Genomic DNA, 27592 nt, shown 5'->3' with positions numbered 1-27592 from the left:
CAATTAAAAATAAATAACGAAATATAAGCAACGCCCATTAAGAAAACGACTTTGTTCTGGCTTTGTAAACACTCCCGCTGTCGTGTGTTTTTAACGCGTTTCCACTAGAGGCCGCTCTAGCACTCGGCCCGCCACTCTTAGTTTGAACTTGACAAAAGCTGACGTAATCATTACTTAAAACATCTGTGGACCAAACTACTTACATTTTCTAAATGCAATCCTCTTTTTTTTTAAAGATTTAACTTGAAATTAAAATGTATTTTAAATCTTTTGAGTGTATTTTGAATCTTTTGATCTGGACTGAAGGACTATATGGAGTATTCTCAGTATTGTTGTATTATGTCATGACAATGACAATAAATGTTGTTAATGTTTGTGGGGTTTTGTTTCTTCTTCTACAAGCATTTAATAATAATAATAAAAAAAACAGACTTTGTTTTGTTTATGTATTTATGTTGTTTATTTAACATTAGCACATGCTTAATGTTAGTTTAACATTCTTAGACTAGACATTATATGAAGTAACCTATATACGATATGTAAAGTGTATATGGTATATTTTATATACTGTATGATAACCATAACATGATATGGTGTATTTTATGTATTATAGATAACATGTAAATATTATTTTTAATAACACTTTTTTTGCCCCTACACACGCATACAACATCTGTGTGTTTTTTTTTTTTTTTTTTTAAGGGGTTTGATCAGTTTCCGGTTTTGTCTTTTATGTGTGTGTAACACACACTCAGCTGCAGTGAAGTTGAACAGCTCATGACTGCTGGACAAACGGCGAGTTTGGATTTACACACATTACTGACCCGCTTGATTTGAGTCTATTAGGGTCGAACAAGAGGATTAAGTGTTATTGGCTATGTAAATAAACTAGTTTGAGAAGGATCGTTTCTGGCAGAAGAGAAATGTCTGGATGAAGAAGAAGAGAGTTTATCGCCATTAAACTACAGGTTTCTGTGATGACTGGTTAATGTTTATAAAATGGAGTCGAAGGTAAGGACTTGTTTGGCGTGTTTTTGGGGAAAGTTTGTGGCTGTCTGTCTGTAATTTCTTTGCACTGAGATCACACTGGGTTTGAACTGCCAACGTATTTCCAAACACGCCGATAAATGTACTCTTTAAGTGTTTAAAACTGTCTCAAACATCATAACCGACCCGTTTTACACTCCGAAATGGGTCTGAAATGTTCTCTTTTTGTTATTTTAACGGCGTTTATAGGCTTTCTGTTGAACGTTGGAAAATATGGATCATTAAGAGTCTTGTGACATTTTTAGTGGGGTCATGACGTCACTTGGGATGCATGCTGGGATATGTAGTTAAAATGTAAATCATTCACCAAAATTAGTTAATCATAACCAACACACTAACTAGTTACCTATATAAGTGAGAGCTTACATCTTTCTGAGTGTACATTTTTCATGAAATTAATGAATATATATATATATATATATATATATATATATATATATATATATATATATATATAATGTGTGTGTGTATATATATATATATAGTGTATATAATAAAGTATATATATAGTGTGTATGTATATATATGTATGTATATATATATGTATGTATATATGTATATATATATGTATGTATATATGTATGTATATATGTATGTATATATGTATGTATATATGTATATATATATGTATGTATATATGTATATATATATATGTATGTATATATGTATATATATATGTATGTATATATGTATGTATATACTGCCCTACAAAGCAAAAAGGCAGTAACTGCATTTTTGGTCAAAAATGAGTTATTATCATTTTCATGACATTCAAGGCATCCTTTGTTATGTGACAAAACATCTTATCTCAAATGTGTGTCGTTTTGGAGAAAAATGGTAGTCGTTTGTACAGTAACTGCAAAAAGCCCTCGTGAAACAAAGCATGAGTACAGTAACATCCATTACTGTGTTCTTGTTATGTTTTACCTAACAAAAAAATAACCGTGTTGCTGCGCAGTGAAGTTACTGTTGCCATGGTGAACACACACAGATGATTTTGCGGCATCTTCACGGGTAGTGTTGTCAAAAGTACCGGTACTTCGGTACTGAAATTTTTTAAATGTGACGATACCAGCATTTCTGTAATAGGAGCTGCAGTTGCTTCAATGTTTATCTAAGTGCATATTGACGTAGCCGGCATATACCACGATATAGTGTCTGTGTATAATATATTAAACCGCAAAAAGACAATTTAAACATTAACCCTGCATGTTCTGCTTGTCTCTGTGAATGAATGGCGCAGATGCGCGGTATTTACGGTACCTCTCTCTCTCTCTCTCTCTCTCTCTCTCTCACACACACACACACACACACACACACACACACACACACACACACACAAGCATGAGTGACGCTCGCGCTGTTTTCAGTCTCTGCTGCCTCACGATATGATGGCATGATGAAATTCATATCCAGAGCCGCTCTGAGAGTCACTTCATGAGCATTTTACCGTTTAATTTGAGAAAAACTATCGTCATATCATACACACACAGAAACTCAAAGGTCTTCACGGCAACCCGTCAAAATAAAAGTTCGGTTTAACTTGAAGAAATTGACAGAAATAATTATATTAGGCTACTGTACAGTAGATTTAGCCACGTCTCCATGTATTAAAAATACTACTACTACTACTAAAAATAATGTGTGCATAGAGGGTTGCTTAATTTTCACTTGATTTTTTTATAAGCAATATTTACGTTTAAACAGCATGTAGCCTTCAATGCTTATGTATTATTTACTTATGATCACCGTCATAAATATTTTTTTTTCCCAAACAGTTAAATAAAATAGAAAAATTTCAACAGATTTTGCTGTGGTACCGAAATTGGTACCGAGAACCGTAAAATTTGAATGGTATCGGTACCGACTACTGGAATTTTGGTATCGAGACATAGGCCTACTCACGGGACGGTTTTAACATTTGCGATTTCACCCTTCTAACTTCACACAAATTAGAAACACGTAGGCAAAATGATTTTGTTTTGCTCCAAAGAAAAGTTGTTTTGCAGTGCTTTAACATTAATGTGATTTGTAGGTATAGCAGATACTACATTACAGATACAGAAACACCCCCAGACACACATTAATCTAATACTCACACATAATAATGTGGTCCTTTTTAAAATAAATGGTCCCCATTTGGACCTTGATACAGCTTAGCAATGTGCGACTTTAAGCAGCCGTTTCAGCACCAGAACAGCTTCCGGGTGGAAAATATTGACCTAAAATGGTCAAATTAGTTTGGGATTGGTATATCCATGTTCAGGAAAACAAATGGTTCCAATTAATTCAAATACAGTGTATCTAACACACCCAGAGCCCAAGTTGTGGCAAAATAGTTTTTGGAGAATCTGTAGTTACTGCTTTTTTCCTTGGTATGGTGCCACGTTTTTAGTAAGTAATACAAAGCAAGAATACAGTAACTGCAAAATAGGGGTAAAATATCAAATTAAATGTGAGGATTGATATGTACAAAGAATAAGCTAACATAAAGTAACAAAACAGCCACATGTCCAATAATCTACCTACAACTACTTAGGCTGGATGACAGGATAACTTTAAAGTCATTTTTCTCAGTTCTGCACTCTGCGTAGTTACTGCCTTTTTGCTTTGTAGGGCAGTATATGTATATATATATATATATATATATATATATATATATATATCATATTATCTTTTTATGTTGATTAATTACCTCCAATTTTAATGGTAAAATTTTAAATTACACCAAATATCTGTAAAACTACAGGCATTTTAATTTTTAATGGGGGAAAAAGGGGAAATTCTGTTTAAAAATTCAGACCATTTCCTGGAAAAACAATGAAGTGAAAAAAAAAGCCAATACTGAAATCAAAATGTCAAAGGTGACTTAAATGCAGGACTGTCTTTATTATTCACCTAAATGTCACCTCAATCAAATGACTGCATTCTACGTGAGATGCATTTACACATAAGTTTTTCATAGCTTTGTCTTTTATCTTTTAGTTTCACTTTTTCTTTTAGTTGTAATATAATAACCCTTAGTTTAGTCCTTAATTTAGCCCTGCTCTCTTGACTGTCTATATGAGGATGTTTCTAATGATGGAGGGATTCAGACACATGCTGTCATGAGCACACTTCTGCTGCAAGGCTGATTTATCAATCCCACCTTTATGAATTTCTCTGTAATTTGATCTCTATTCCTCATGTTACTTCCTCCTTTTGTCTTGCACGTCATCATTTCTATTCATCATCACTTAGTTTTTACTTGAAGACTTGTTGTGAAAATGGTCATGGACATTTGACGACAGACAGTTAGTGGTCCATCCATCACTGGCCTTCTTACAGCTTTTTTTTTTAAGTGATTGCATTTCATTTGAATCAGAAGTGAAGCTTCTCACACACAGACTCTCTGTGTCTGAGTCGTGGCTTGTGAATCCCTACAGAGAGAGACCCTGTCCAACTGTTCATACAGACCTCACTGTTTGCTGTTTCGTTAGCTGCAGGATGTGTGTGTTTCTGTGTTGGTGTTAGAATAACGGGAGCTTTGTGGAAAGTGTTTTTTCCCCCTCTGTTTATGGTGGAATGATTATGTTTTGTGATCATCTGATGCTTAGTTTAATCACAAAAACATGCTCTAGGCCTATATAATTCTGTTTAAAATTCCAACATCTTTTATGGATGAATCTCATGACAAAAAGTCCAGGTTCACACCAAAAGAAAACGAAAGAAAAAATGGGATATATAATTTTGCATGCACTAAGTGCAAATATCAACTTGTTGGCAGAGGCTATTTACACTAACTCCACCCACTGACGTCTGGTTGGGTCAGACACAATTGATTCTTCGCTGGGAGTTTGATTGACAGGCGATCTGACCAATCATAATCCGCCATCCGACATTTTTGTCCGACAAAGCAGTCAGGAGAGTTAGTTGATTAACGTTGGAGGATTTGAACTTGAATAACGGTGTGTACTGATGTCTTTCCGCAGTTAAAGGAGTGGTTGATTATGATTTCACTTTTCTAACTTTAGTTAGTGTGTAATGTTGCTGTTTGAGCATAAACAACATCTGCATAGTTACAACGCTCAAAGTTCAAAGCAAAGGGAGATATTTGCTTTTAAAGAAATCGTTTTTTAAGGACTACAACAAACGGCTGGTAGGACTACACGACATTCCTCCTGGGTTAGTGACATCACTAACCTTACAATTTGCATAAACCCCGCCCCCGGGAACACCATTTATAGATTATCATGACAGAATATGCTAATTAATGACTAGAAGATACACATAAACTACATGAAGTCATCAACTAACCATTCAGAAATGTCCTGTTGCTTCTACGTGTCACTTCTTGAGTCTCTCCTTGTCTGACTTAGGTTTGAACATAAACATTGACATTTTCAGTGCATGTCTGTGTGAGGTAAAAGGACACAAGCTGTTGAAGCTCCGCCCCCTGTGCTGGGAGCAGCAGCTCATTTGCATTTAAAGGGACAGACACAAAAACGGTGCGTTTTTGCTCACCCTCCAAAAGTGACAACTTTAACATGATATATAAAAATATCTGTGGGGTATTTTGAGCTAAAACTTCACATACACACTCTGGGGACATCAGAGACTTATTTTACATCTTGTGAAAATGGCATTATACCACCCCTTTAACACAACATTCCTTCTTATGTTCATTCCTGATTATTTGATGCTATAAATTAACTAGAAGGAAGAGATGATCAGTTCATGAGCGGCTTTAACTGAGGCTCTACAGCGATCTGTCAGACACATTAAAGAGCCACAAAACTGAATTAATTGTTTAAATTTCTTTTAAAAATGACCAAATTTGAAAGGTAAGACTTTGTTTACGTAACCTGCTCTGTCCTGTCTGTCAGTGCAGAGTCAGTGTCCTCTTTGCTCCGCGATGTATTTTTCACTGCATGAGGACATGTTGTGGCGTGAGAGCAGCGTGGCTTGTCGGACATAGCAACAGTAACTAGTATACAATAACAAGTATATTTAATAAAAATTATGAAAATATTTGAAAAGTGTAATAGCAATAAATAGGTAAATAGCATATCGCTATAGAAAATGCCGATATTTTTACTTGGTGTAAATAGAATCTATTGCTATTTAAACTGTGTAAATAGCATCTATCGCTAAGAAAATATGCTATTTTCACTTGGTGTTGACAGAATCGAGTTGCCGTTGCCTAAGGAAAATTCACTGCAGAATAAAGTGACTTTCATGACATTTAAGAACGTTTACCCCCAACAAAATGATTTAAACTCAGCATAAATTAAATTCAGCATAACAAATACTACAGTGTCATATAATAATCACTTCAGATTTAATTAATATATTATTTTTTTTATTAAAAAAATTTCCATTACAGTGATGAGTTTTTTGTTTTTTTTGGCATTGCATAAATTTAGATTGTGGGGAAACTATGATTGGTTGTCTTGAAAATAAGAATGCAATTGTCCTAAAATAAGCCTCAGTTTCTTTGAATGATATATAATTTATAATTAAAATGTAGATTTTTTTTATATATATATATGAATTTGTATTAAATGGACCATAGATTTCTTGACGGTTGTCATTTAATTCACTCTCAATTTGCAATGGTCATTCATTGGTTCCAGAAACAGTGTGAGTTACACATTAATCAGGTTAATGCTGAGGTCCTGTGCTTTTAATTTGGTCCAAAGAAATCCAACGGAACAAGTCTAGCTGGTGCTATTCCATTAATGATTGCTAACATGTCCTAACACATTTGGTGTCTGTATATCCATGTGCTTTACTTTTACTGTTCTACCTCCACACAGGCACAGGTTTTATATGATTTCTCGGCAGAGCCTGGGAATAATGAGCTGTCGGTCCGAGAGGGTGAGACAATCACAATAACCAATCAGGTGAGTTTATTTCACTTGTATTATGTTTCATAACACCTGGCTCTCCATGTCTGCTCTGAGATGTTGCATGTGAATGGGTGGATCAGAACCTTCTCTGTAAAGCTGAACCGTTCCCTTCTGTTCCCAGAACATTGGAGGAGGATGGATCGAGGCAAGGAACTCTAGAGGAGAAGTCGGATTAGTACCAGAGGACTATTTAGAGGTAAGCAGTGTTCATCCAAAAGGCTTTATCATGTGTAAATACACTACTCTCGAAAAGTTTGGTCTGTTTTGGAAAGAAATTAAGTTTTATTCAGCAAGGAGGCATTAAATAAATAACAAAAGATTTATAATTCAAATAAATGCTGTTCTTCTGAAGTTTCTATTCAACAAAGAATTCATAAAAAATATTAAGCAGCACAACTGTTTTCAACACTGATAATAATAATAAATGTGTCTTGAGCGGCAAATCAGCATATTGAAATGATTTCTGAAGGATCATGTGACACTAAAGATTAGACTAATGATAATAAAATTTATCTTTGCTATCACAGGAATAAATTACAATTTAACATATATTAAAAAAGTTACGTTTTTTTTAATTGTAATTATAGTTCGGTTTTTTTCTGTATTTATGATAAATGCAGCCTTGGTGAGCACAAGAGACTTTTTAAAACATTTTAAAAGTCTTTCTGACGGTAGGGGCTATAATAAGATAAGAGAACATTTATTTTACACAATAAATACTAAAAATCAACAAAAAAATTATTGAAAATTATTATAATTTTAAAGTTCAGGTTTCTCTTTATCAACTAATATTCAAAATATTAGCTAAATATTAGCCGATTAATTGCCTGGGCAATGTATTAGGCTTTCACTATATTTGATAAAGTATAAAATACAATTTTATCATGATTGTCTCTCTCGTGGACAAATACACATATTGCAGTGTTTCAGAGAAACTATCGCTGCTGGAATGTGACCTGTTTGATCAACAGGAAGTGTTTTCTTTTCCTGTGGCCAGCCAGAGTTAAAGTGTGTTAGTATAGTGTTCAATCCCAGGCTTAAAGGGGTAGTTCACCCTAAAATGAAAATAAAGACGTAAACTACTCAATCTGGTGTTGTTTTAATCCCGTTTTCCCTTCTTTCCTTTATGGACCACAAAAGGAGAATTTAAAAAAATGTCCCGCTCACACTTGTCCATATAATGGCAGTGAATAGCGACCAGCATCAAGTTTTTTTTAAAAAGACAAAAAAGTATCACAGAATGATCCCATGCGACGTGTTGTATATCCCAAGTGTTCGGGGATGTACGATATGAAATTTAATCTATTATAGATCGAAAATCCAGACCTTGGCCGTTGGTATTCGGCTCTAGGCTATGCGACATGAGACTCTGTTATCGCCACAATTTCACTCCGTCTTGCCCAGAAAAAGTTGTCAGAAATCATGATTAACAAAAAACGCGACATGAAATACGGTTTGTGTACCTTCTTGTCTGAGGTGAATATATCTGTTGTGTTCTTCGTAACAAGAAGTTATCGCGTTCACACCTTGTCAGCTGTCATTCTGACTGTCATCAGAGTTCTGGTCCGAAGATATTTAACTCAGAAATCCCAATATGTATCCATGTAACTTCTTCACTAGGCATTGTATTTCATGTCGTGTTTTGGTTAATCTTGATTTCTCATAGCTTGTGTGCTTTTTCTGGGTGAGAAAGAGCGAACTGCGATGCTAACAGAGTCACACGAACGTGCATGCCTTGTGGCCGTGCACAGACCAATGGCCAAGGTCAAGATTTTTTCTCCATAATATTTTTAATTTCGTTTTGTATACCCCCAGACAACTTGGGATATATGACGCATGTCGCATGGGATCATTCTGTGATACTATTGCATCTTTTAAAAAAAAGCTTTATGTTGGTCCCTATTCATTTTTTTTATTGCTCATTTTGTGGTCCATAAAAGAAAGAAGGCATAGAACATGATTAGAAATGATTAGAACAACACCAGGGTGAGTAAATAATGACTTAATTTTGATTTTAGGGTGAACTAACCCTTTAAGGCTGAATGAATGTGCTAGTTTTACTAATGTGGAAAATGTAACATTAAGATTTGAAATAATATTTGAAAATGAAGCCAGAAAAAAATCACATTATAAAGCCATCCTGAGGCAGTAATGCACATGGAGACCTGGTAAACCGTTTACTCTCTGTATAAATAAGCTGTGGAGTGATTCTGCCTGTTGTTGGCCACAGACATACATTTAGATTTCCCTCCTGACCTCAACTCACAGCTGCACTATCGTACAAACACAAATGTGCTTCCTTCATTTCTCTTTTCTCAGAGCCAAACAAATGACCACATGTTCACACTTCTCCAAATTCACATTCTTTGGGAACCAAAAGCTGTTTTTCATTGCTGGATTTTGAAGTTTTATTAAAATTGAAGTAAAATGGGTTGCTACTTTTATAAATAAAAAGTAGAGGGGGAAAATGGCCTTGACCAAACTTTCATATCAAATCATCAAGGGGCAAGCCACTTTTCAAGATTTTCCAATCAAAATGAGCAAAATATTTGACCAAACCCAGCTAAATTGTTAATCTCAAATTTTTCGCATGAAAGGGACTTATAAAATTGAAGATATCCTATATGAAGATAAGACATTTAGTATATCCTTGGCCTTTTTATGGATGCATCTAAGGCCAGTAACACCTGTGTCTCAAAATATTTCACTTTTTCTTCAACTTCAGCAGCCATTTCTGAAAATAATTGTACCTTGAGAAGATTTTGCACTATTTGGACTTGAAGGGAACAAGTTTGTCTATGTATCTACCAATTCATATGATACCAGCAATCAAAATGCATGAGTTATTATATCCTAAACATTGCTTGCCAGATAAAATGTGTCCTTTGGGGAGGAAATTTCAGGGGTCAGAGAAAAGTAAAATATTAAATAACATTCATTATAATTCATCTTAAATCATATTATACGAAATAATTATAATAATTATTATAATATATTACCAATTAGGACTTACATTAAGTCTCAAATAACACAAAGCATGAACCCGTCTAATTTGACTCTTTGTCTCTTCATGTTCTTCTAGGTTAACCCGGCTCAACCTTTTACCTCTGGAGGAAATGCGGCCACCTTCGATCTCTCGTTCTTTGACAGTCACGTGCCGACCCCAGCCATTGCAGCCAGCTCCGCACCGGTAAGCAACCAGCATGATGGGAAATTTCCCATGTGAATGGTTGAGTGAGTCTGTTGACTGATGCTGCACGTAAAGCATTCGGTTTTATTTATCGTTTCCAAATCGCGCTGTTCTTTTCATTCTCTGTGTAACGTTCCTTCTCGGTGCATTTCTCCCGCTGTTTGACATCCTGAGAGGAAGTGAGCAGGAAGGGAGATTCCAGTGCCGAGGCATAAAATGTCTTACTCAGAATGTAAAAATGTGTGTGCAAGCAAACTCTTAGACTGAGGATAAAACATCCTGTGTTCAGAGGATCAGCGAGGGGCCAAATGTGAAGGATGATTATTTTTAATTAAAGTACAAGACAAAGTGTTTGGACTAGTTGAGGTACTGTGGGTTTGCTTTCAGTGCTGAGACGGAGGATTTCAATGAGTGGGCTAAGGTCTTTTCATATGCTGCTTTGTTTTTCTGAGGAACCATGATCTGATCAGCAGTATTTTGAGGAGTGGGAAGCTGTTTGACAACTATCGCTTTCATTTGCACAAAATTTGTCTCCACTGGCTCCGTTTTTATAGTTTTTAGCAGTATTAAAGACAAAATGAAACAGCTTTCATTAAGCTTCCATATAAAGTGACTAATTTCAGAACATTCAGCAGGAAATAACATCATGATTTGATTGTGGTGAAATGTATTAGAACACTTAGAGAAACTGTACAGCAAAGCCCTGCCAACTGCCCAACACAACATAGCCTCGTGACGATGGGTTTTGCACCCTTGTAAAAAATAATAATAAAATGTTTATTTTGATATTATTACAAAGTGCAAGCAAGTGTATCATGAAAGTGTACTCTTAAATACACTTAAGTGGCCTTTTATTTCAGTAATATTTTATCTTCAAATACAGTTTTTTTTTTTAAATATAAGAATTTAAGTACACTAAAAGTTCTTATTAAAAACAGTTAAGTGCACTTAAGGTCAGGGAAGCACTTTTCACATTTTCTTGTTAATGTAAGCATTTAGTTGGTGAAATATTAACCATCAGCCTCAGAGGCATAGAAAGTTATTATATTTTGATTAAAGAATATGAAAACAAACATTTTTTGAGTCCGTATTTAGGATCAGTGTTGAGTTCATGTTGTCTTTAAGTTTCAAAAGCTTGTAAAGTGTATATACCTTTAGTACCTTTAAGTGTATAGCGTTTCTATGATCATGATTAATCAGAACTGATCATGTAAAACCACCCCCTGATGATAAATAGGTGCTTATGGTGTTATCTCAAAGCCTGAAGCTGATTGACTAGTCAAGGGACAGACTTTAACCTATCTGTAGTCTGCATGTGTCTGATGATCACTGATAAGAGATGTGAAACCAGCAGAAATGCAAGATATTTATGAGTCATAGTTAAAAGTGTGGCATTGTTAACCACAGACGTCCCTGTGATCTGTAGGCATAATTAGTAGTCAGCTCTCTCAAGAGACATTTTTTATTGTACACACACACACACACATATACTGTATATATATAGTAATTGCTGAAGTTGTGGGTACATTTTTATGATCCAAGCATTTGTCTGAAATGTGTCATAAATCAAGTGGACACTGATGGTGAAGTTGCGTGATTGTGGATTAGTCAGCTCTCGGCTTTTAAAACTATTTGCTTAATATAGGCTATATCTCGAACTGTCTCTATTTTAAACCCTTCAGTGTATGCGTGAAGGTCTCAGCCGTGCCTCTGCTATTGAGAAAATCAGTGGTTTGATGGGGAAGATCTTGATTTTAGTGTCATATCTGGGTAACCCTTCCCTTTCAGGCCCTTTATGATGATGTCACGTCTTTCCCCTAAGGTGGATGTAGCTCAGCCGGAAACCCCAGTCGCCCCAGTTACCCCAGGCTTCTCTTCCACCTCACCAGATGAGGTACACAAAATTAATTTGGCATGATGGGCTCAGAGGTTGAATCCTGGAGCCCTCACTAACAAGACCAAAACATAAACACCCTGTTCTTGGGGTCTGAATGCATTGAGATTGAATCAGACCCCATTGATCTCACTACAAATCACACATCAATCAAACTGATCAGCACAGTTTCAGCTAAATGGTCACATCACAGTTTGCCAGCTTTTAAAACATAAATGCAATGATTTAGTCATATGTTGGATAGCTGCTTCTGATTTATGTTGCAGAATTTGCTTACAGAAACAGTTTGTCAGTTTAATTGTTCCTGTGTTTGTTGAACTGAACTAAAAGCTGTTCTGTTATCAAGTTTTTAAATGATCTAGACCAGTGGTTCCCAACCTTTTATTGTCTGAGACCCCCTTTTTCCCAAGAAAATATTTTAGGGCCCCCCCCCCCCCCTTCACATTTAATGATATTATCGCTCTTGTTGGCTAGCAGCAAGGATGACAAAATATGTTGTTTTCAAGCAAACGGTAGGCTATGTTTATTATAACCAGATATGTTTATGCACAAATAATAGCCTATAGCCTAATATTGAAAATACAATAACAAAAACATCAGTGGGCCATTTGTAATTTAAAAACGTAAGCCTAAGAGTAGCCTATAAATTGGCCCTATTTGAATCGCAATAAAAAAATATCAGTATTCACACTGGTGTGTAGGTAAAAAAAAAAAAAGATTGAATAGCCTATATAGGCTATTACAAAATTACTGCTGTCTGGGACCCCAATACTTGCATGTTATTTGTGAGGCTTTATCAATAAGTGTGAGGATCTGCTGGTCGTGAGTAATTTGGTCAATGGTGAAGAGATCTTTACAGGGTAAGACATCTTTATCATCCTCAAGGGTCAGTCTGGCCCATTTGTATTTGTTTTTTAAGGCTGTCATGGTTAAAATCCCATTTTTGGTCAGCCAGGCCAGGGAATGGATCAAATTAGCTAATGTAATATGATCGTTCTCCTTAAAGCATGCATTCCTTTTTTTTTTGCGCTATAGCGATCGTTAATAAACATGCGTTTGTTAACAGAATAATGCGTCTTTTGGAGCCGGAATTACTTCTCTGTGTTTGGCTATGACGAGTCACGCAGGTCAAGTACCACTACTCTTCAGCGGCGGCGATCCGAACCAGTGTTAAATAGTCCCAATATAAACACTTATTATAGGTGTACCATAGTGATTCAGAATAAGACAAAAACACGGTTTGGAAGATGGATTCATAATGAACTCGCTCATTATATACATTTTGTAAATTTTTAACATAGAAGAAGTTACGGACGACTTGAATGCTCATTACTCAAAACTTTTCAAAATATGACGCGACCCCCCAGAGAGCTCGCCGAGACCCCCTTGTGGGCCGCGACCCCCCTGTTGGGAACCACTGATCTAGACTGCTTTTTTGAGCCACTTGTACTGGCTTCTAACTAAATTATAAACTGTATTCATGAGCTCAAAACGTGCCCTCTATTGAATTAAGTTTCTCAAATAAGCAAATACTCTTTATTACATTTTTCATTTACATTAGCAGACACTTTTATCCAAAGCAACTTACAGATAAAGAAGAAAATAAACATTTCATAATTCTAGGCACAGATGAATCCAATCCACATAAACACACCTAAACACTTTCTAGTCTTTCGCAGCATGGTGCTACATTCTCGATGCATGATGGGTTTTTTGCATGAGCAAATAAGTAGAAACCAAACAGATAGTGTTGGACTTTGTCTGATGCATGCGTTTCTGTTGTCGACTCGGGTAAAATAATGATATTTGCAGCTATCATTTGACATGCGTTTGTCAGAAATCACTTGTTGTGCTTAGAGTTCCTCAAATGTGGTATTGATTATGACGGGATGATAACATGAATGAGGTCTGGATGATGTGTGTATGTGTGGGCGACCAGATGATGATTCGGAAACACAGAGCTTATGGTTTCTTTCTCCGTGGCTCTGGGCTTTTGTGTCACCAAGGCCAGCCAGAGGTCCATTGAGAGTCAGTTGTTCAGTGTTGACTAGTCAAAGCATCCATCGGGAAGGTAAACATCACTTTCTATTCAACATGTCCATCTATGTACGTATATTCCCATTCCGTGGGCTTTCTTTAGAAGTCCTTGTATCGACCGGCATCTGAAAATAGCTGCCCAAATAGTGTTTTTCAGGCTAATAGTAACAACCGAAGGTTATACGAGCACTTATCATTGGATGAGAGTGGGCTTTTTTCCATTTATTTGTTCTTTGGAAAGTTTTACAGATAAAAAGATCTTTTCACTGGTAGGCAGGGAATGGTCAAAAATGCATGTGGCTTGTGTTATGAAAGATTGTGTGCATGTGCATTTATAATGTATACAGGTCAAAAGATCGTGTGTCTGACCTCAACCAGCTGAACATGATTTAAATGAACAGAATCACCAAGCTGCTTTTCCTTATGTTTGTGACAGACTTCTGCTATGCTGTGGAAAAGAATTTAAGAGTTTTGGTCTGAGGCCATTAGTGAAAATGCTCCTATTTAATGTGTTTTGTTTCTTTACCAATTATGATAATTGAGGAATTGTAAAATTGTTCTTTATCCTTCTTTCAGACAAGTAATGGTAATGACCCATGGGCAGCGTTTGACAGTAATGCCTCTGGGGGGGTTTCTAATAACTGGCCAGCTCAGCCTGAGGGCACAGAGACGGGGAAAACCAGCAGCAATGCGTGGAATTCTGGAGGACACGGGCACCCGCAGGCTTACCAGGGTCCAGGTAACAACTCGAATTAACCCATGTTTGATCATTCAGTCTAAATTATTGGTTCTCAAAAGTTTTGACTCCAAAGTCCACAACGAAATTTGAAAGCCCCCTAGCCCTAGTTTTGTTTTCAGATCAGTTTTAATCTGTTGTACCTACGAGTAATAAAATGTAACTCAAAGAATAATTAAAATTCAGAATTGCTGAAGTATTAAGAGCTAAAAGTTAAACTCGTTTTAACCAATGAATTTACATGACTCGTCCAGTCGTTCGTCATTTTGTGGATAAGAGTTAGGCTACAGTTACACAACAACAGTGTACTCAAAAATGAAAACAGAAATTACTTTGCGTACAGACGTCAAAGTTGTCAAAGCGATCCCCGTTCACACAGATCCGCAAAAACTATTAAAAATGCTGTATTGTGCATGCCTGACGAGGTCAGAATTGGAATTGGTGATGTTAGAATTTGGCGTGTATATAATGCATCTCTGAATCATCACAGAGACGATAATTGTATCGTTTTCATAAACGTTGTTTTTTCTTATTTTAAATCAAGTCGTACTTGGAAGTTTGCTTAGACCCCTTAGAGGTTAAGACCTACCACTGGTCTAAACAACTGAAACTAGAACATAAGCAGAATGTGATTCTTTGCCTGTGTATTTGGGGGATTCTGGAGACAGTACAGACAGGAGGACATAAAATTAAGGAGAGAATTGAACCTGTGTGTCCTGCAAGAGTGCCAATACTCAACAACATGCCCGGACTGTGTGCTCTAACAGTTAGGCCACAGCTCCAACCTGAATATGTCAAAAATATGGAAAAATTCACATTTTTCTAGCTATAATCTATCCAAATTTTGCTCTTAGATTAAACTTGTAAGCACAAGATGTACTGATGTCTGAATCATTTGCTTGAATGGTTTCATGCCATGACAGTGAATCAGTTGAACTGGTTCACAAATATGTCTTAATGGATGTTATATATTGTAAGTTATAATTTGCAATGATTTCATTGTCTCTTTCTATGATTTTGTCCTGTTGATTATATCCTAATGGAAAACTGAACACCACAGTCATAAGGCACAAATACTTACCATAATGTTTATTCCTCCCTGGGAGCTGTTACATTCCTCTTAAAGGGTTTCAGTCCAGCATATTTAGAAAACAGGAAGGCTCTAGCCAAAGTGCTGTATATTGTGTTACATGGATGTTCTTGGCTGATTCTTTATTACCCAAACAACTTACAAGAGAGGAAGAATGCATTAATGGAACTTAAACATACTGTGCAGAATTTACTGTGTATTATGTTTAAGTTGCATAAAATACACTAATGAACAAAATGTTTTGTGCAAAACCTTAACTCTTGGCAGTCAGATCATATAAAGAGGCACAAAAATGAAAAAAATCGTAGATATTACTTTAAGGGGTCATATAATGGTACATGCACTTTTACAAGTTGATTGTACTGAAATGTGTGTTGGCAGTGCCTGTACACAACCATCATAAAATGATAAAAATCCATCCAGTGGTTTTTTTTTAATCTCCTTATATGTTTGACCCTCTCTGAAATCAAGCCGTTCGACCGTGTGACGTCACACGGTCGGACGCCCATCCCACGATTGTGATTGACAGCTGCAGCCTTTCAACACAGACCCGCCCTCGCTCATGAGCGAGCTGTCAATCATTGTCCGCGCGTCATTTTTGATACCCTCACTGGAGCGCTGTCTATGAGCAGAATGGCGTCTGCGATGTACGACGCTCTCAATATAATTCATAATCCCACGTTTATAATGAACAACGCGTGGTTATTGTGTTAGAAACGGTGTGCGCACAGAACAGAGGGGCGGAGTCAGCAAAGCTCATTATCATTTAAAGACCCATGCACTGAAACGGCGTGCTGAAAACAGAGCTGTTTTTGAGCAGGTAAAATTAGTGTTTTCTTACAATACTAATGAGAATTTTTAATTAAAGTATATTACAAACTTTTAATTTAGACCCTAAAGAATCATATTAGCTTGTACAAAAATGGCATTATATGACCCCTTTTAGGTTCATGTGACACCAGAAGCCAATTTGCTTTGTGGAATATGTAGGATTCAGTACGCATTGTTTTATATGAAAGTATGAAAGTTGTTTACAACTAGTTGTGGAAAATGTGGGCGTTGTTTCGTGATTTCATTTATGACTTTGAGTCATGTGTTAGGCTAAAGTTTGCCAGTGATGTCATCTCTGGAAGATCAATTGTTTCATTTTGGAGTCATAAGGAGCTGAAATTCAACTTTTCCAGGCTGTAAAATGAAGCTTTTTCAAGTTTCTTCAAGACAAACAGAGGGTGTAGATTTGTTTTGGAGAGGTTTTCCCATGAACACTGATTTATTACCACAGGCAAGATGACTCTTTCAACGAATTACTTGTCCACTCACAAATTTTCTTGGAATTAAATATGGTTTGATTTTTACCCTCAGTGCTTGCACAATCCGTTTAATAGTTTTAAATGTGCACATTAGTTCACTTTAGAATATGTAGAGCTGATATTTATTATGAAAAACAAGCTTAAAAGATTTATTTTATCATAACAAATCATCTTTTCCTTCTTTTCTGAAGACATATACCCCTACCCATGTCTTATTGACCTCTCAGGTAAATCATGAAATTCATGTAAGGACTTTGATGTGGGTTTTAATAACAAGCTGCATGAGCTCAACAGTTGTGTATGTGTATGAGTGTTAAGGGTTTTTCTTGCTGTGAATTTTGTTGTGTATTCTTTAACTAGAGTCTCCAGTGTGGCTAACTAACATAATTAAACTTTTTGTTGTTAAAGAGTCACATTAGAACTGACTTAGAAACTTTTCAGATTAGTTTAATGTATAGATTTTATTGTGTTGCTGTTGTCAGAAACCCAGACTTTCAATCTTATGATAATGAATATCCATCATATAAAAAGTTTGATGAAATTAAGTCGTCACCTTTATTTATATAGCGCTTTATACAAAACAGATTGTTTCAAAGCAGCTTTACAGCGATAAACAGGAAAAAATATGCATTTCGGCTGTTGTTCAGCTGAAGTTAGTTCAGTGTTGATTCAGTTCCGTTGTCAAGTTCATCAATTATTAGATTAGTTAATTTAATCTATACAGCAATTCTGGAAAGAATGTCATCATCCAGCTCAGTTCAGTTCTCATACAACAGTGTCAGTACAGTCAGATCAATAATATTGTTGAATATTATTTACAGCTGTGGCATCATTTCTCCACTACTAGACCAATAAAGCTTTGTCAAAGGTTAGTTAGCATGTCTGATTTGTCCTGACTCTCGGGTTTGGCTTACTAACGCCTGGTTCTCACAGTGCTTTTTAGTTTGAAGTATGTTTGAAGTGTGTCTAATGACTGTTTATAGGTGCAGAAGACGATGAATGGGACGAGGAGTGGGATGACGTAAAGTCGTCGGGTGGCTATGCTGAATCTGAGGCTGGAGAAGGTGGCGCTATGAACAGAGGCGGAGCTCATGGTTCATCCATGAAAATTGCCCTCAATAAGTAAGTCAGATGATTGCACCACATAGATTGGACACACATCCAAGAGTCACATAATAATACACATAATAAAGCAAACAAGATGCACACAAAACTGCTCAAATTAACTTAGTTTTTGTGCATGTTTATCACCCAATGCTGATAATCTCAAAACAGCCACATTTCATTCAATAATACAACCTGAACAATATATCTGTCTATGACTTACCCTGGAAAACCAGAGTTCTCGCGAGAGCACAAGGTAAATTCGCTCGAATCGTTCCTTTGTAAGAAGTGCGTTTTTAGCTCTTTTGCCAACTGGATACGGCAAGAGTCTAATCTACCAGTTAGCTCCGCTGGAAGCTAAGGTATGGGGCTTGTTGTGATTGGTCGTAGTGTTATCCAATTGCGTGCAGTGAGATTTTCAAATGCATGCTTGGCGCCTCCCCTCGAGCTGGCCGATTTTTATTAGTCGATGCCAGACCATTACTCTTTCAGATTTAGGTCTGGATTTCCAGGCTATCTATGACTACCAGTGTTGGGGAAAGTTACTTTTAAGAGTAATGCATTACAATATTGCGTTACTACCTAAAAAAGTAACTAATTGCATTACTTTGTTAAAAGTAATGTGTTTGGTTACTTTTGTACTTTTTGTCTGTTCCTGCACACACATGAGTGCATGTCTAAGTGACTACTGACTACATTATGAAGGGATTTTTTTAATTAGTAATTTAAAAGATGTTTAAGCAAATTAAACAAACTGTAAAGTAACGTGCAGTGCTTTAAAAAAAAAAACCAACTCAAATATTAATGTGTAAAATTTATAAAGTAACGAGTTACCTTACTCAACACATCAAAAAGTAATCTGATTATATAATGCATGTTACTTGTAATGTGTTACTCCCAACACTTTTCACTGCTATTTTATTTAAAAAACGTACTGTAAAACGTTTTCTAGTTGATGTGCTTTTTCACAGTTTTCCTGTATGCTTTCTGGATTCCAATAACTGGTTTATTAATTTAGCTATTTTATTTCTTGATCATTTCATGCTTTGTCCTTTGTAAGCCGCATCTTCTCTTTGCAGATTCCCTGGCTTCTCCAAATCAGGTCCTGAGTTGTACCTACTGTCCAAACAGGCCGCTAAAGGAACCAAGTTGCCCATTTATGTAAGCCACTCATTTAATGTGCCATTTATTCTTTGACTGATAATGCTTTTTTTTTTTTTACTTGCTACTAAAATGGTTCTAAAATGGTATTCATGACTTCATCAAGGCTTGTACATACTGTATCGTATTCTGTAAAGTACTTATCTGACATGAATATGTGTATATACTGTATTTTAGATTGGAGAAGTTGGGCCAGTGTGGGCGTATCCAGACTATCAGCTGGACTGTGTTGTCGCTGACCCTAAAAAGGGCACCAAAATGTACGGCCTCAAGAGTTACATTGAGTACCAAGTCACGCCTACCGTAAGTACAGAAACAATCATGTTTAAATCAATAGCTTCATTCCAGCTGATGTTTTCTCATGCCATCCTTTTGCAGACCACAAACAAGCCTGTCAATCACAGATACAAGCACTTCGATTGGTTATATGAAAGGCTTTTGGATAAATTTGGGTCGGCGATTCCAATCCCCTGCTTGCCTGATAAACAGGTGACAGGTGAGCACTTTTCTTTACCCATTGTTCCCTGTAAAGAAGTTTGAAATTAAAATGAGGTTGATTAATGCCCCCTTTTTTAGGTCGATTTGAGGAAGAGTTTATAAAAATGCGTATGGAGAGGCTTCAGGCTTGGATGTCGCGAATGTGCCGGCATCCGGTTGTCTCCTGCAGTGACGTCTTCCAGCTGTTTCTCTCCTACAAAGATGAGAAGGTAAGTGTGTTTCCATCTTTAATCTGAATGTGTTGCTTAGTAGGTTTTGAGACAAAGCTGTTGTTGTTGCAGTATTTTATTACACATCTGTATTACAGGACTGGAAAACGGGAAAGAGAAAAGCAGAAAAAGACGAGACTGTCGGAGTCATGGTTTTCTCCACGATAGAGCCCGAGGGACTGCCAGACCTTGACATGACTGAAGTGTAAGTCTTACAGCCCACCTTAGGATCACTTCACTGATAGAAAAATCCAGCATAATATGGCTTCTAGCCAGTCCAAGAGGGTTATTAGCTTGATCTATTGTAAGTTGATCAAATATGATCAACCAGCTGATTTGGTGCTTGTCTGAGATTGTCTTCCAGCTAATAAGAGCAACCTCTTGATGGTGATGTTCATCTATGTTGTCTTGTTGCCTTCAGAGAGCAGAAATGTGAGCAGTTCAACCGTTTCACCAAGACGATGGACGACGGTGTGAAAGACTTGCTGAACATAGGAAATGAACACTGGAAACGCTGCACAGGCCGTGAGTATCACTCGTTATGACACTTAAAGTTGCACTCTGTATATGAAAGATTATGATTTTTTTCTTAAAGAAATTAATACTTTTATTCAGCAAGGATGCTTTAAATTGGTATATATATATTAGGGGTGTAACGGTACATGTATTTGTCCCGAACCATACGGTAAGGATGTCATGGTTCGTTGCATGCAGTCGCCCGACGAATACATTCAGTCACAGGCGATCCACAGTCCAATCCAGACGCGTGCATTAATGCAACACTGTTTGCTACCAGTAAAAAGCGCAGAAAAGAAGAGACAATGATCGGTATGTTTACATCTCTCAACCAGTGTTTCAGCGGCGGAAAGATATCAATAAAACAGCTTGAGAATATTATCTCATGTATCATTACATTTACCTCAGGCATTTAGTGTCGACAGCGGGTTAGTTCGCTAGAGAAATGAACTCTAGACGGACGCATTTTGTATTTGCACTACATTTGCCTATTCATTATATTTACTTAATCCGTTAGTAATGTCTTTATTATTTAATGTATGTTTAAATACATTTGTCTTGAAAGCAAGTTATGACAGCCACCGTGTAAATGGTTATATTTCAAAAATGAATTGGAGTAGAAAATTAACTACTAATAATTCGATTTAGAAGTTAATACAAAACCCACCTTATGTGCAATTTACAGTACGTGTTTTTTTTTGGGTTTTTTTTTTGAGTGTTAATTATTAAATCTAAAAATAATGAATTTAATAATTTGGGTGCTGTTGTTAATTGTAACCTTTAATATTATAGTAATATGTAATTAATGGTTCCCCAGATATTTTTCAGCATTAGCTGAGATAGATTTTTTATCTTTAAGAAAATGAATTATAATAGAATTTATTAATTAACTAAGCTATTTATTTAAACACATATACACATTTGTTTAAAAAAAATATTTATATATGGTTTCACATTTCATTTAACAGGCAAATTTGGCTCTTTTTCAACAAAGTGACAGTTTCTGATATTTTGTACTTTGTTCATGCTTCATAGTTACTGTCCAAACTATATTGTGATGGAGTGTATTGTGATTTATAAAAATCTCTACAAATGAAATATCATACTCAGGCTGATTAGTCTTATTTTCCGGTTGTGCTTGTTTTTCTCAGCCCTTCCAAAGGAATATCAACGCATTGGCAAAGCCTTCCAAAACCTGTCCTCCGTGTTCATCAGCAGTGGATATGAAGGTATCAGAAACTATTCGGTTCCTCTTACTAAATAAAGTCAATGAGGTAAACATTTTTCTCTGTTTACCATCTGGTCTAGTTCTGAGAAACACCTTTTTGTTCCCTGTCAATGCTATTTAGCTTCTTTTTTACCCTGTACCAAGCAACTTTGTAGAAGTGCTATATTATTTGCAGGAATTTGCCTCCCTGATAGATTAGACAAGGGCACTATGGACTATGGTCACCTCGCTTGAGATTCAACCAGCAGTCTTTGTGTTACAGTCTAGATGTTCAACTTTTAGTCTGTTTTTATTGTCCTGAATGTGTGGTTGTGTTTGACCCACAGGAGAGGCTGCGCTCACAGACGCGCTGACGGCAGCAGGAAAGACCTACGAAGAGATCGCTCAGATGGTGGCGGAGCAGGTATTGAAACCCTTGAATAGAACACTGTGGAACGTCTCAGTTCGCTCTTTTATCAGGAAGTTATGTCTTTAACCTCTTACGTGATAGGGGAAACGTAGCTGTCTGGTGTCTATGTATCAAAATATTCTTGGCAACCAAGAAATGACACTACCGTTCAGAAGTTTGGAGTCGTGAGATTTTTTTTTTTGATTCTTTTGAAATATTGTTACAAATTAATATAACTGTTTTCTATTTCAATATATATTAAAATGTAATGTATTCCTGTGATGTCAAAGTTGAATTTTCAGCATCATTACTCCAGTCTTCAGTGTCACATGATCCTTCAGAAATCATTCTAATATGAAAACATTTGCGCTTCTTAATATTTTTGAGGAAACCAATCCATTTTTTTCAGGATCCTTTGATGAATAGAAAGTTGAAAAGAACAGCATTTATTTGATTAGAAATATTTTGTTACTTAAATGACTTTATCACATTGGATCAATTTAAAGGGTTAGTTCATCCAAAAAATGAAAATTGTCATTATTTACTCACCTTCGTTCCAAACCCATAAGACTTTTGTTCATCTTCAGAACAAAAATGAAGATCTTTCTGTCCCTCCATTGACAGCCTAAGCAACTGACACTGTCGCTTCAAATAGTAGATAAAGAGATCGTAAAACTGATATGAATCAAGCGTTTTCTGTAGAGACTTGATCGCTTTATATGATGAACAGATTTAATTTAAGCTTTTATTCACATATAAACATTGATCAGCGTACATAAACAGAAGCTCAAACGAACCTGCTTGACATACGAGAACAAACCTCATTGGTTCTTGAGGAAGCTCAAACGTGCTGTGTAACACGAGAATGAACCTCATTGGTTCTCGCACATCAAGCAAACATGCTTGAGCTTCCGTTTACCACAACTGATGTGTGAATTGATGAATGTGAGTTTATATGTGAATAAAAGCCTAAATTCAATCTGTTCATCACATAAAGCGATCGTATCTCTTCAGAATATTTGGACTAAACCGCTCAACTCATACGGATTAGTTTTTACGATCTCTTTATTCACTTTTTGAAGCGTCAAAGTGGTAGTTTGTGGACTGTCAATGGAGGGACAACAATCTCAGATTTGATTAAATATATTAATCTGTTTTGAAGATGAATGAAAGTCTTACGGGTTTTCAACGGCATGAAGGAGAGTAAATGATGACAGAATTTAAATTTTTGTGTGAACTAACCCTTTAATGCATGCTTGCTGGATAAAAGTACAAATCGTTTATATATAACACATTTTTTGCTGACCCCAAACTCTTGAACAGTAGTATATGTATGTACTAGTATATGTACGGTAATTTCAAAATAAACCCAGACAGGATGATCAGGACCCTGAAAGCTGCTATATAGGTGAAGAAAGCCATAGTTGTGTGAGTGTTAATCCTCTGCCTCAGACCCGTCCACAATCATTTAGCCTTGTGCTATTCATCTTCATCGGTATCAATGAATGAAAAATGCAATGAATGAAAACTTGGTTGTTGTTTGGCCTCCAAACTGTGATTGTTGGAAGGACTCGTCTGGTAAGTGGTCCTGTGGCGCCAGTGTAACATTGAATATTTTTAGAGCTCTGTTAACCCTTCATGTGATCTAAGGAACATGTCTATAAAGATATGAAGTTTAAAAATACAGCTGAATAACATACAGATACCACCTGTAGGGTATTAGTGTTCACTCTACAAATGCAATGTTGCAATATGCGTTTCTGACTTCCTCTGAATGTGAACTTTTTTACAACTGTATTTAATGCTGACTTAACTAAGAGTCTAGTTGTAAGGGAATTAACTGTTTTAGTTAGCTATTTTCTCTCACAGTTAATGGTTGTTTTTCTCCAGTTGAATTCCAATTCTGTCTGTGAGTAAGAGCGCATCCGTGTGTGCGCATACACGCGTGTTGGAGCGACGTAAACCTTTCGTGAGCTGTTGAATGAAGTGACCCTGGGTGTGTTTGTGCGCTGTCTGCTTTAATCATTTATTTTTGTCTGTCTCTTTCTAGCCTAGGAAAGACCTTCACTTCCTCATGGAAACCAACAATGAGTACAAAGGTCTGCTGGGATGCTTTCCTGACACTATTGGAGTTCACAAGGTAAATGAAAGAACTACTACTCTCACCATATCTCTTTTCATTCTTATAGAGACACTGTTTTAAAACCTAGTGAGCATCCTGACCATCATAGAACCGCGTAAGTGACCTTTTAGAAAGCTCACTAGGTGTTTGAACAGCCATCGAATCTATGAAAAGAGGATGGGAGGACAGAAAATTGGAGAATTAATTCGGCTTACTGCATTTTGGGGCGTCTTTCTCTTGCACAGGCTGCCATAGAGAAGGTCAAGGAAGGCGATAAACTAGTGGCGGCCGGTAAAATCACCCCCTCAGATAAGACCACCATGTCTAAACGTGCCAGCACCATGTCATACGCCCTGCAAGGTATTGTGACTTACTTGCACTGACCCCAAAAATCATTTAGACAATAACCACCTTTAAATGTGTGTGTATATATAGTAGCTGAGGTGTAGTTAATCACGTAACTAATAACAAGTTTGTTGTGAAAGGTTTTCACAAGTCGGAGAGTCATAATTACTCTAATGATGTTAACACGATATTAGAACGCTGGAAACAAAACTATAATTTTCAACAGTCTCAATAGAGATAAACTAGAGTTAATAGTTAATTACAGGGTTCCCACGGGCCTGGAAACCTGGAAATATTGGAATTTCTGCTGTGTGATTTTCAGACCAGGACATTTTTACTTTGTGCATATACAGAAAAATGTATATTGAATAGTTCAAATGTATGGAAAAATGTAACATTTTTATTGTATATTGTATTTTATCATACTACCTGCAATTGAGGAAAATGGATTGTTATACTGTATTTTACTGTATGTATGCATTACATATTTTATATACACAGTTAAATGCAGTACAAAATCCTATATTTTAATAAATCCTGTAAAACTGCTCACCAAGGCTGCATTTATCTGATCAAAAATACATGAAATATTACGACAATGTAAAGTAACTATTTTCTATTTGTGTATATATAGGCAAATATAATCTATTCCTTTGAAGTAATGATTCTGAATATTCAGCTTTGCCATCAGTCTTCAGTGTCACATGATCCTTCAGAAATTATTCTAATATTACTGGATTTTAAAGATTTAAGATTTTTTGGGGATTCTTTGACGAATAGAAAGTTCAAAAGAACATCATTTATTTGAAATAGAAATCTTTTGTAATATCATAAATGTTTTACTGTCACACTTTAAATTTATTAAGTATTAATTTTCTTTCCAAAAATTTGAATGACCCAAAACATTTGAACAGTATTTTATATTATTATTATTATTATTATTTCTCTCTTTACTTCTCTAATGTAATTTTTATTTTTAGCTCTATTGTAATTTGGGGTTTGTGTGACTCTCAGTCTGGATATGTTTTAGTATTTTTCTACAAGTAATAATTTATTTAAAAAGAAAGAAAATCCTGTGAATTCATTGGACAGAAAGAGTGTTAACCCAACACAACACACAGGCATCTGTTGTGTCTGTGATCAAGCCTTTACACACACAGCTGGAAACTTTTACGTGATGACTTTAACACATCTGTCCTCTTTGCAGCGGAGATGAACCACTTCCATAGCAACCGTATCTATGACTACAACAGGGTGATGCAGCAGTACCTGGAGGAGCAAGTCAAATTCTATGAGATGGTAAAGTGTCTAAATGACAGTAAAAGTTAAACAATGTTTGGATATGTTAAAGCCATTAATACGGTGTGTGTTTTGGCAGATTGCAGAGAAACTACGACACGCTCACAGTCGGTTCACAACTATGTAACGGTGAAGCGGCCGTCCGGAAGCTGCCTCGTTCTCCCTTCGTTTTCTGTTCCTTTTACATGATTATTTTTGCTCTGTTTTTTCTATTCCTGTCATTTGTGTCATGATATCAGTGCCATAAAAATATCCTGTCGATCTCAGGCCAAAGATAGTGTCTCAGAAAGCATGCTCCTGCGTGAAAACTGGCCAAGCTCAAGTGTTTTTAAACAGCAGCTGCAGATTGTCTAAAGAATCATATTATATGGGGGCTTCAATTATTATAATTGTCTGGTTGTTAATTTGGATGTTCCACATTTTGTTGACCCTTGTAGTTTTGATATAAGATAAATATGAACATGCATTGAAAGAGACATAATGTAATGTACTACTTTTATACAAGTGATCTGAACATGTACTGGTGCCATCGTTTGAACTATGAGGTTAAGCCTTGTTTCATTGTGCCTTCTTTTGTATAGACCCTTCAAAACAACATGCTTTTTATCCACTGCACTTTACTATGGCCTTTGAGATGCATCATCCTGTTTGTATTTGGCCAAAAACCACCCAATAGTTTTCACTAGATGGTCCTGGAGGTGATTTCAGGAGGGCTGGTCCTTTTTCCCTATAAGAGACATTGCCATTAGTTCTTTTTCCCTCTCCCCAAAGCCAAATTACAAACAGAGATGGTGCTCCGTTTGATGCTTCCACCTCAGTGCAATTATCACCAATTTCTTATCCTGCAAAAGCGAAATTATATTCCGTCAGGTGCATGTTTTCCAGATGTTCGTATATTTTATATGTATAGCAGTGTTTGCAAGTCTTTTGCACACATAATGACAAAACAATTGAGATTATGATTTAATAAATACTGATTTGTATGCTATGCAATGCAGTTGTTTTGTCTTTGTTACTTACACAGCATTCCTTTTTAGACAGACACTCCGAAATTTCCACCTATACCTTAAATAGGGCATTATTTGAGGGGACAGGCATTTGTAGCGGTGTCCGAAAACAGTGGACATTATCGAGTGCACTCATTCAATCCCATAATGCACTGCAATAACGAGTGTGCAACTGGTGCACGCTCAGCGGCTAGAGAATACCCAAGATGCACTTTTTTTACCAACATGTCGATTAGGGGCTCCGTAATAAATAACCCTCTGTCGATCTGACGTCCGTGGGCGCGTTTTCACAAAAGACCTGAAGCTGCCAAAAGTCCGTCCGTGTTTGGCGAAACACGGAGCGAAAGTAAACATTGTTCATTTCATATACTACCGACACTGTAACAATACAAAGCGGATTGAAAATCGGCGAAGTGACGCTTTAATAACGCTGTAACGCTCTGCTAATGCGTGCAGTGTGAAACCGGCGTAACAGCGAATCGGCTGTCGAGGTTTGGAGACCGAGACTCGCGAGTCAGCT

At 36.4% G+C, this 27592-nt stretch overlaps 1 protein-coding gene across 6 annotated transcripts; it reads left to right on the top strand.

Moving 5' to 3' along the window:
- Window positions 1–725: 725 nt before the first annotated feature.
- snx9b (sorting nexin 9b) lies at window positions 726–27061 on the top strand. Of its 6 annotated transcripts, none has more exons than XM_081379256.1 (20): window positions 726–1011; window positions 6846–6932; window positions 7060–7134; window positions 10021–10128; window positions 11951–12022; window positions 14636–14798; window positions 17387–17422; window positions 18179–18317; window positions 19379–19460; window positions 19638–19763; window positions 19839–19956; window positions 20037–20167; window positions 20266–20372; window positions 20589–20692; window positions 21835–21912; window positions 22238–22314; window positions 24350–24439; window positions 24667–24781; window positions 25974–26065; window positions 26145–27061. In XM_081379256.1, the coding sequence occupies exons 1-20, from the start codon at window positions 1000–1002 to the stop codon at window positions 26190–26192; spliced, it is 1860 nt and encodes a 619-aa protein (XP_081235382.1). In that variant the 5' UTR covers window positions 726–999; the 3' UTR covers window positions 26193–27061. The 6 variants fall into 6 exon arrangements, with proteins under 6 accessions (XP_081235382.1, XP_081235386.1, XP_081235384.1 ...); XM_081379260.1 differs by having other exon boundaries at window positions 11917–12022; XM_081379258.1 differs by lacking the exon at window positions 11951–12022.
- Window positions 27062–27592: the final 531 nt, after the last annotated feature.

The sequence above is a fragment of the Scardinius erythrophthalmus genome, assembly GCF_964197995.2.
Source record: "Scardinius erythrophthalmus genome assembly, chromosome: 11".
Taxonomy (NCBI): Eukaryota; Metazoa; Chordata; class Actinopteri; order Cypriniformes; family Leuciscidae; genus Scardinius; species Scardinius erythrophthalmus.
Note: the sequence above shows the minus strand (reverse complement) of the source record. Positions and strands in the feature narration are given on the sequence as shown.

Excerpts from the sequence above, each read along its gene's own strand:
- snx9b (XM_081379256.1), top strand. Across the intron at positions 17,423-18,178 it reads ATGTCTTATTGACCTCTCAG|GTGCAGAAGACGATGAATGG; the intron begins GTAAATCATGAA and ends GACTGTTTATAG. Across the intron at positions 19,957-20,036 it reads GCCTGATAAACAGGTGACAG|GTCGATTTGAGGAAGAGTTT; the intron begins GTGAGCACTTTT and ends CCCCTTTTTTAG.